Source organism: Triticum urartu, chromosome 4A, assembly GCF_056163025.1.
Source record: "Triticum urartu cultivar PI428250 chromosome 4A, HENAU_Tu73, whole genome shotgun sequence".
NCBI lineage: Eukaryota > Viridiplantae > Streptophyta > Magnoliopsida > Poales > Poaceae > Triticum > Triticum urartu.
The window spans coordinates 445,172,081-445,182,598 of NC_141876.1; the positions used below are offsets into that span (position 1 = coordinate 445,172,081).

Genomic DNA, 10,518 nt, shown 5'->3' on the forward strand with positions numbered 1-10,518 from the left:
TACCACTCTGGGGAACTACCGCCTTCGTGACTAGTTCAGTTTGAACTACGTAGCCGGAACTTCCATGCCAGCCGCGAGCGGTACTACCGCTTGTGCACGGACAGAGGGTGCATAACGGTTGGATTTATTCCCCCGCTATATAAGGGAGTCATCTTCCCCAAGTTGACTCGCCTCTTCCTCCCCTAAGCTCCATTGTTACTCACATGCTCATTCTTGCCCGATCTCTCTCCCTAGCCAATCAAACTTGTTGGTTCTTTAGGGATTGCTTGAGAAGGCCTAGATCTACACTTCCACCAAGAGAAATTTGATTCCCCCCACTAATCCCTTGAGGATCTTGTTACTCTTGGGTGTTTGAGCACCCTAAACGGTTGAGGTCACCTCGGAGCCACATTCCATTATGGTGAAGTTTCGTGGTGGTGGTGTTGGGAGTCTCCAATTCGGTTGTGGAGAGAGCCCCAACCTTGTTTGTAAAGGTCTGGTTGCCGCCTTCAAGGGCACCACTAGTGGAATCATGGAATCTCGCACTGTGTGAAGGCGTGAGGAGAATACGGTGACCCTAGTGGCTTCTCGGGGAGCATTATGCCTCCACACCGCCCCAACGGAGACGTACTTCCTCTCAAAGGGAAGAAAATTTGGTAACACATCCTCGTCTCCCCCGACTCCACTTGTGGTTATCTCTTACCTTTACTTTGTGCTTGCTTTACTTGTGTTTCTTATCTTGCTTACTTGTGGTATGGTCATTGCTAGCATCATATATGTTGTTCACCTAGTTGCATATCTAGACAACTTAATTTGTTAAGAAAAGCTAAAAATTGGTAGTTGCCTATTCACCCCCCTCTAGTCAAATCATATCGATCCTTTCACCGCTATCCAAAGATCTTCACTTTTGCCGGAACATTTGATTTCCATAGTACGAACCATAACTTATTTACTGTATAGTTTTCAACAATATGCGGAGTAGTTACAAGGGTACTGCATTTGTGCTCCCATTTGCCAAAGTAAGATGATTTGACCGAGAAATACCCACTCTTAGAATTGTGCCAGGCAATGAAATCTTCTCTATCTGTAACAAGGTGAATAGATAGTGTGGCTTTCACATCAACCGGCCAAAACACAGAGCACATCAAATCTTCGTCCCAATTGTTTGTCACTGAATGAATGAGGTATGGGACATTTTGCAACACTATACCTCCTCGAGGTGTTCTCACCCTCAAAGTTGGGCTCAAAGGAACCCACGTATCATTCCATGTATTAACTTGCAATCCATCTCCTATACGCGAGCCACATCCTCTTTTAAATGCTTCCAAGCCTGGAATAGTACCTTGCCATGTCATAGATGAGCCCTTTTTTGGTTGTGCATTCAACAGATTTCCTTCCGAATAGTATTTGGCTCTAAGAACAGAGGCACAAAGTTAATTAGGTTCATCCATCAATCTCCTGTTTAGCTAACATGGTTAAAACATTTAGATCTCTCAATCTCATTCCTCCCATTAACTTAGGAATACATAATTTTCCCCATGACATCCAGTGCATCCTTTTATGCTCTTGTCATTTATTAGATCACCTTAATGAATTTTTTTCAGGATTTTGAATACTAACAGTGGAAACACTGATATGGACTAAGCCACCGCTTTGAACAACACTTCTTTCCCTCCTATTGATAGCATTTTTTTCTTCCTCCATCCAATTCTTGCAAAACTCTATGAATAAGATGACGGAAGCAGTCGGATCGATCGACTCCCACCATTGCACGCAAGCCAAAGTACATGTCATTCAAGGACTATGTCATGATATCCGGTGTTTGGCACACTTGTACCCTTGAGTCAACCTGTGTTACCATCTGGCATGAGCTCGTACAGTACTCATCAAGGAGTGTTCTGAGACATGATGCATTTTATCCATCTGCCGACATAAGAATAAGCGAGTCATCTTCAAAAAGCAAGTGTTAAGTAGCCATGTTGTTTTTAGTGCTACTGTGTGTTGTTTTCGCAGCGCAATTTATGTTGTGCAACTGTTTGTTTGACCTGGTTGTAAGTGTTTCCTAACTACTCCTACCTTATATCGTTCAGCCGTGATGCTCTATATTATAATACAATATAAACGGGTGAAATCCTGTTTGGAGACTTTCATAGCACATAACATTGCACAGTTGAGAACCAACAATTAGAATTGAAAATGCAGGTGTGAAAACATCCACAGAGATTGATACAACATTTTTCTTTCCCAGAATGATAATATGAGTGCTTGAAACTGACTGACGCGAGGCAACCCTCGCTAGAGAGAACAGATTAGCTGTTGACTATGCACATTCCCCGAATGTTTATTGCACAAGATTGCAAGCCTCGTGGATCCAAACCTTTGGTGGAATGAACCCAGTTCTGGTCATTTTGTGGAGACCCCATAGCCGTGCATTTCTAGTTTCCTACGGCCGTTGCTCCATCTATTCCGCTCGTAGCATTTACCCTTGTATTTGGATCCTGGAGCCGCCTGTTACAGCAAAACAAGGCGAATAATAAGCTGTGTGCACATATCTAGAGTATCATCTGGAACAAACAATGTATGCAACATACGTACCGCAACAGGCTTAATAACCTCAGTTGAAACACAACTCTCGCTGCACTGATCTGCACCAACACTAGAAATACAACGTCATAAGATACTGGCCATAGCTGGTAAACAAGGTTGTCAACTAAGAGAATCTGTCAACAAGAATCACTATGTCGCTGGTTTTTCTTGTCAACTGACCTTAATAGAAGAAACCATACCTGTCATACGGCTGCCCATGACTGTCCACCGCAAAGTTAACTTCTGGGTTTGGCGTAATAATGGGAACACCAACAGCACAATTGCCCTCTTCACTACTGTTACTCCGAATTTCCAGTAACAGCTCAGGCTCCGGTTGGTCTCTATCTTCTACCCCCACTGAAGTGCTTTCTTGACTATCACTTTCCAATGTCTCGCGAACGATCCTAGTACATTCCAGTTGGTACTCAGATCCTGTAATTGCCAATAAGACTATCAAATCAAAGTTCACCCATACAGTCTTCCTATAAAATAAATAATCAAAGCATGCAAAAGCCAGGCATGTTTGAAGCAACCTATTACTTCAATAGGTTATTTTGCATATCTATATCTGTGCGGACATAGACAACAACATTCATATTCAGAGGTAGCATCAATTTTCCAATATGCTTAATAACTAGTTTGATTCATCTTTCCTTTTTAAGATTCCAGAAACTGATATGTCTAGTGCTCCCTAGCCAAGTATCAAGTGAGCGAGAGAGAGAGAGAGAGAGAGAGAGAGACCATTCAACTCTTCTGGATGGCTAAATGCATTACTTGAAACCTTCTGACAAATAGTGGTTCCCCAAGAGCTGAAAACGGAGTTCTCTGCCAATGCTAGACTGTTATAGTTAGTCTGCGCTGTGACCTCCAACTCTTCTGAATGATTGGATGCATTGTTCACAACCGTGTCACATGCTAGACTGTTATAGTTAGTCTGCGCTGTAACCTTCAACTCTTCTGAATGATTGGATGCATTGTTCACAACCGTGTCACATGCGGTGGTTCTTTCAAAACTGACAATGCTGTTCTTCCCCAACTCAATTTCTTCCGCATTAAGCACCAACTGGATGCTCATATCTCTTGGATTATGATCCGTGGCATCTAAAATCTTCTGACAGATGGTGGTTCCCTGGAAACTGAGAATGCTGCTCTCTGCCAATTCAAACCTCTCAGAGCAAGACATTGCTGTGAAACCAAATGATCCTGTCCATGTTTCTAGAAGCTGAGGAATCGCCGGTAAGATAAGCCTTTCCACCCCCAAGCCAGAAAGTAACTGCAAAGTAAAATAGAAAGTAAATAGAGCCACACACAGCAACAAAATGCCAGGAATATTGACAATCAAATGGGAACGTGATGTTGCAACATTCAAACTCAATTTCACAATGGCCAGTAATTTTAAAATATATTTATTTAAGTAGTAAAAGTAAAAAACCTTTTCCAGTTCATTCATCAGTAAGCGACACATTCCTTGTCGACGATGTTGAATTCTTGTACCGATAAGAGGCAGCTCAGCAAACTTCTTCCCACATACCCTAAACAGAAAATAAATTGTGATATGGAGAAAAGAACGATAAACTAAAAAAGTTTGCAATTACCATGGAGGACCACTGAGAAGAGTGAAATACCTAAAAGTGCCGACAGATATTAGCTCACCATCTTTCTGGAGAAGTATCGTGTAAAATCCCCTAAAATTAAGCCGTCGGAGACCTGATCTGTAGATGATTAGATAAAAAAATTACAGTCTCCATTTATGATGATTAATAATGAACGGAGAAATACCAGCCACATCTAGAATATATAAGCTGTACATAGATGAATTATTGTGATGAAATAGACTAGAAACTGTTGAAGTATATGTGGATTGAACAGTTAGGAGGACATTGGCTCTACTGGTTGGTGCGTGAAACTTAATATGGTATAAATTCAGGCAAAGTGTCCAGCAAGTGTGAGGTGAAATAGAGAAAATAAATGCTAAGAGGGAGTTACTGACAAGTCATCCTAGAACTAAGTGAGTGTTGTAGTTAAATTTATGCACTGTAGCAGAATATCCATGCTATAAGAATGATAATACTCCCTGTTGTCAATTGTCATATAGTACCATCTAAATTAAGCTTATCTAAAATGTTGTAATATAGTATTCCCTGCGTTTCACTGTATCTGTCCTCAGCCAACCATAAGAACCAACAAAACACTATGGGCTAGTTTGGTTCGTGTCCTCGTGACAACTCGCCTGGCCTGGAGCGTGCCTGTGTGTTGCCTGGATACTGTTTGGTTGCTATCCTCGAAGTGCCTGGACTTGCCTGGACTGGAATGGTACGGAGGTGATTAGCCTGGATGGGGTGTGGATAGAGGAGCCATGCAAGGGGTTAGCCTGGCCCAGGCGTCGAAATTCCAACGCCTGGCAAGCCATAATGGCTGCCTGGGGTTTGCATGTATGGAGTTGATCTCGGTAGAAAGGACTATGAATTATTATTTTAAGTCTAATCACTCTCCAGGCCAGGCTCAAAAACCAAACACGTTTCCATCGATGCTGCCTGACCAGGCAACAATACACCCAAAAATCAAATCCAGGCCAGGCAGTACTTCTTCCCAGGCACGTAGCTGTGGACATCAACCAAACTAGCCCTATATCTAAGAGCGAGGTGAGAAATGATCATGCATACCCCTATTAAATTACATGCCACAACCACTTAACCTCTTCCAAAAGCTTAAAAGTATGGCAGAGAGCATAAACATTGAAACAAGACTGCAGAGATGAAGGACAGATATTGTGAAACGAAGGTAGTATAAGCTAATGATTTCCATGATCCCATCAAGCCTACCACACAAAAGTAATCAACACATGATTAATGGAAGGTAAAATGAAGACAGACACATTGAAATGGTGCCATAGCAGTTCTTACTCTCTATTGAACACAATATCTTCAGAAAGATCTCTTCGTGTGCGGGGCTCGATAATAGTAACAAAACATTCATGAAGAACATCAAGTGCAATGCACAGCTTGCCATACTGTTCTGCCATTATCTCATTGTAAAAATCGCCATGGTCACTAGCATTTTCTCTGTCAAATCTGAGTATGGTGCATGATAAGCCTTCGACAGGAGTTGGAATTGGTTTCCCGATAAGCTCTTGCAAATGCTGAAATATCTGCACATCAGAATAGATTATGAGACAACATAATGAGCATGCATGAAGTTCAAATTCTAAAGTAATTCAGGGTGGAAACAGCATTTTATCTAAGTGTTGTCATACCTCTGAGCATCCCCTACTGCAAAACCAGCACCCTTCTGGACAGCAGGTGAGCTGATCACCTTTGTTTCTCATGCAACCAACATGATCTACCAAAATATGATAAAAAGGAAATCAGTGGTTTTCAAAATATAATTATATGTTACTCCCTCCGTCCCAAAATAAGTGTCTCAACTTTGTACTAACTTTAGTTCAAAAGATGTACTAAAGTTGAGACACTTATTTTGGGACGGAGGGAGTACTATTGAGTGTTCAGAAAACCATACATTCACGTTCACACTGATCACAATACATAATAGTCTTCTCGGTGAATTGGTTGGTATCAGGATCATAATCACTCAAGTCACAAATACTACATCTACAAGATGGACAGTACCAGCTTCCTTCCGGAGTGGCCTACAAAAGTAGCATGATACTGCATGTCAGATCAACAGACAAGCAAGTGCATATAGAAAGAAGATGTTGCTTATATAATAGAAAAATCAAGGAAATGTAGCAACCATATGAACCAAGTATGAAGCTAAAACCACATGCTCGTCACATTGTTCAAAACAGAAATTGAATAGGCATTCCAAGTGCTCATTAGAAATCATACAAGTTTGGGTTTGATGGGAAATATCCAATGAATCACTGGTGATCAAATAAGAAAAAATAAATAGCTTTTTAAGTATATGACCGAATGACATGCTCCTGTGCTGTAACAGGAGATTTGCGAAAACATAGGCGTGAAAATTTAAAACTCTTGATGAAAAAGGAGTTCGCTCTGATAAGATAAGGAGTACCTCCAAACCGACACAAGCATGGTGGAAGGATGAAGGACAATTGTCACAAAGTAATATTTCCCCACCCTCATTGCATATCGAGCATATTGAATCACTTTCTGTATCAGAACAATTTGTCTTCAAGCGCACGTGCAGTGATTCTTTGGGCTTGTTTTCACCCATCAATTCAACTAAACACTGTGAAAGGGACCTCCCATCCTTCAAAAAGATATGAGCAGCAGGTAACCGAGTACTGCACCCAGCATGAACCTCAAAGCTTTCCAGAGTGAATAGTTCATTGCAACACCTGCATTTTATTCCATCTTTAGTAACGGCACCTTCCTTTAGCCGAGGCCCATCACTTCTTTGCTTATAAGTAAGTTTAACTCTTGGTAATAGAATATTTTTGTCTACCAACAGAGACAGAACGGTTTTAGCACGATGCTGATATGGCAGGATTTGTCCATGTGTTGAACTCAAAACTCGTGCATGGCTCATAGGCACCGAAGATGATTTTCTTTTCTTTGATTTTACATGACATGTAGGCCAGCTAAACATGCCATCATGTCTATCTAAAACTGAAACCGGCAGGTCCTTTCTTCCACTTGTATCCCTTGCTCCGCCACCGAGTGCTATAGACGTATCAGTGGTGATCCCAGAGCTTACATTATTCTCCTTTTGATATCCATCCTCTAAGTATCCTTTACATGCTGCCAGCAGACATTTGTAGGACTTGCCATGTGGAGAATGATACCGAAGCTCCCGTTTTTTACTAGATTTCATCTTTTGGCAGACTATCCAACCAGAAGATTTGAGGAACTTCTTAGCTTTTGATCTCAGAAATTTCTTTTTCCTGACATTCTGCACATCCGCTTCCACACAGTCTACATATTTCCCTACAACATCAGATTTATTTTCACGTTTACGCTTACCAAGTGTTGCCAGGTCCCTTGAAACTGCTGCATCGAGATTTACTCTGTTTGCTGCCAAATAATTGCAATTATCAGGAATGCCTTCAGTATTGTTCCCTTTAACTCGTTTAATACACTGAACTGCGAAGCTCCTGAGTACTTGAAGGAAAGAAACGTAAGTCTTCCCGACAGGTGACTTGTACCGGTATCTCTTAATAGTACTTGGTTGACCGTTAGGCCTTATAATATCGTCTTCTTTGAACACAATTCTCCAACCTAATGCCAGGAGATGCTCCTTCAGCTTCATCCTCATGGTTTCATTAATTTGTCCCTGGGAAAAACTGGTAACCTCTTGGTAACTAGCAAGCAGCGACGCTATCGGTGGGGAAAATTTTGCATCTAGCTGTACTGGCATCCAAGAAGCTGAGGCATCCGTACTCAACTTATTATGGTGTTTGTTCTCCATTAGGATAAGATCTGTGCCAATTGAGCTGCAATCTTCACTATTTCGAGTCGCGCTATGTAGAAGCAAATCATTTGTATGACAACCCTTCTGTGCCAGGTAAGCCTCACATGCTGCTATAAAAGATGCAAACCGCTTCCCATCAGGTGAGACACAATATCTGTTCTTAGCTCTATCGTCTACAAAGGTCCACCCTACTGATTTAAGATAGTGCTTTGCAGACTCCCGTTTGGCACGAGCACTAATCCTGTCGTTATTGCGATAGTATGAGATGAACTCTAACATGGTCCGGCAGATAGCAGCTGATGCAGAATCCAGCTTATCCGAGACAATTGGCTCGATATTCTTATTTTGAAAGGCTGCAGATGTTGAAGTTTCTGCTGATCTACAAGAGTCTCCTATTTGATTTCCATCTTGGTGAGGTTTGTCACATACAGACCGTAATTCTGCAATAAGGGCTGCAAGTGATCCCTCCCAAAAAGACTCTGTTCCACACATCCACGTATTGTCTTCTGCCGTCAATGAAAGATTTGACCTCAGGTCATACCATATCTGCCTGACTGATACAGGTAAACCATCCTTCTCTTCATGTGACAACAGCATTTGGAGAAACAACCAGATCCCGCGTGGTTTCCATGTTCCAGTAACTTCATCCCAGTCCTGAGTATGGCGTAGCTGGTCGACTGCCATAATGCGTTCATCACCTTCATCAGGAAAAAAGACCTTCCTCTCCATGGAGCCTTCAGCGTGATCAGCAATTACACCTTCCCAGTAGGATCCTTCCACTAGTGCATCAACCCACAGTCCATAGCTTGCATCAGATACCTGCAGCGGTTGATGTGGATGCACCGGTCTTACTTTTCCACGAGTGGATCCCTGAGCCGCACTTGACTTGCCATCGATAGCATCTGACACCTCAACTTTCTCAACAAGAGGTGACCCGCTACCATTGTCATCAACAAAATCATTGTATCTTACAGAGCGGAAGTTGTCCAAAATTTCAATCACAACAGCCTGATGCCATGATCCGCATAGCCCTGGATCAAAACTAATGACCTGCAGAAGCGAAATATATCAGTGAATCTACTCCCATTCACAAGTATGAGAGTTTTCGCAGTGAGATTGCAAAAAAAAAAGGATGGTAACATTTCCAGCACGCATCAGTGGTGGTGACAAATGATAACAATGAATACGTAGGGAGGACATTTTACAGATGATGCCATTGGTTTGACCATGGTTCATGGACAAGGTAAACTCATTAGGTGCGTGCGAAACAGAGACGGCTGCCTCACTTCCTATTTTTCTTTTGCGTTCCTACTAACACAATACAATGCTACACATTCCAAGCACTAGCACTCAACAGTGAAGGGTAACTGTGTGTGCGCAAGACAGCATATCAATCAAGAAAAATGCTACTGCAAACTGACACTTCTATGAGAGGCCAATAATAACATTCAGTCCGTCGAGCACCAACCAAGAACCCATGATTCCGAACAAATTTCCACACAGGTACCAACAAAGCAAAGATCTTTTACCATGTTACTACATCAGATAGATGAGATGCAAGCGAAATAACTCGGCAGACTAATTAGGCGACTGGCAGGCATGCAGGCGCAACCATGCACTGACTAACGCCATTGTTTGACAAGAACTTCATCGCAGATTAACCCAAACATGTTATTTCCGCCGACAGTCTTAGATCATTCAGATGGATGCCAACTCAATCGCTCCCAGCTGCACACGATTATCGCGCAAAACAACAATCACCGGCGCGTTCTACCGGAACTAACCACATTAGCACAAGTCATCTGACGAAGGTGGGACTCCGTTCAGAGCCAACCACGCTAGACTAGACTACAGGGGAGGCACGGGAAGTCAAACCCAGGCGAGCCAGGCGCGCGGGAGCAATGCGTGGCCCGCCCGGCGATGACGGCGGTGCGGATTTCGACGGCGCTGACCTCGACGTGCTCGCCCGGAAGAAGCTTCCGCTCCCCCGCGGCGGCGACGGGGGGCGGCTCGCGCCTCCGCTTGGCGGCCCCCCGCGGCATTGCGGCGCCGCGAGCGGCGACGGACGGCCTCGGATTCGAGGGCCGGGCGGCGGCGGCGGTGGTTGGGGGAGGGGGAGGAGGCGGAATCCAGGGGGGCGGAGGTGGATACAGGGGAGGAGGAGGGGACGGGTTTAATGGAGAGGTTATTTTTACAGCACTCGGCCGGTGCTGGCTGCTAGTATTGAGTAATTAACACCGGCGTTAATCGCCCGGTAATTCACTTGGGGTAAGAAGATCCGCCCTTGATCTGCTATTTGAGTCTCGGCAATAAATGAGGTTCGTGAGCATGTAATACTTGCCAGAAAAAACAAGTGGCGATTTTGGTTAGTAGTACAGGATTTTAGGTGAGCGGCAGTAGTGATCCCGTTTCCTTCCGTTTTGGCAGGTAGATGAGGGCCTTTACTGTGTTTTGATCTCGGGAGTAAAAGTTGAGATATTTGGGAATGCATTGCATGTGATGTTTACTGCGGCCTCGCAAGGGTTTAAGGTAAAGGTCGCCCCGTCCGTCCTTGTGTTTCCA

At 43.3% G+C, this 10,518-nt stretch overlaps 1 protein-coding gene across 3 annotated transcripts; it reads right to left on the reverse strand.

Annotated features, from left to right (window-relative positions):
* Positions 1-2,103: 2,103 nt before the first annotated feature.
* Positions 2,104-10,149, reverse strand: LOC125552084 (uncharacterized). 3 transcript variants are annotated; one of them, XM_048715552.2, is made up of 11 exons: positions 9,909-10,148; positions 6,598-9,006; positions 6,082-6,211; positions 5,819-5,904; positions 5,469-5,713; positions 4,191-4,277; positions 3,998-4,097; positions 3,307-3,838; positions 2,766-2,997; positions 2,575-2,624; positions 2,104-2,487 (listed from the first exon to the last, which is right to left on the reverse strand). In XM_048715552.2, the coding sequence occupies exons 1-10, from the start codon at positions 9,996-9,998 to the stop codon at positions 2,594-2,596; spliced, it is 3,942 nt and encodes a 1,313-aa protein (XP_048571509.2). In that variant the 5' UTR covers positions 9,999-10,148; the 3' UTR covers positions 2,104-2,487; positions 2,575-2,593. The 3 variants fall into 3 exon arrangements, with proteins under 3 accessions (XP_048571509.2, XP_048571508.2, XP_087374680.1); XM_048715551.2 differs by having other exon boundaries at positions 2,575-2,635; positions 9,909-10,144; XM_087518554.1 differs by lacking the exon at positions 2,104-2,487 and having other exon boundaries at positions 2,575-2,635; positions 2,746-2,997; positions 9,909-10,149.
* Positions 10,150-10,518: the final 369 nt, after the last annotated feature.

What these genes read in the sequence shown, in the direction of transcription:
- LOC125552084 (XM_048715551.2), bottom strand. Translation starts at nt 9,998, where the DNA reads ATGCCGCGGGGGGCCGCCAAGCGGAGGCGCGAGCCGCCCCCCGTCGCC. An exon ending in TGATCAGTGTGAACGTGAAT is followed by an intron (nt 5,905 to 6,081) that starts GTATGGTTTTCT and finishes ATATTTTGGTAG; the next exon opens with ATCATGTTGGTTGCATGAGA. An exon ending in CATGGGCAGCCGTATGACAG is followed by an intron (nt 2,636 to 2,765) that starts GTATGGTTTCTT and finishes TTGTATTTCTAG; the next exon opens with TGTTGGTGCAGATCAGTGCA.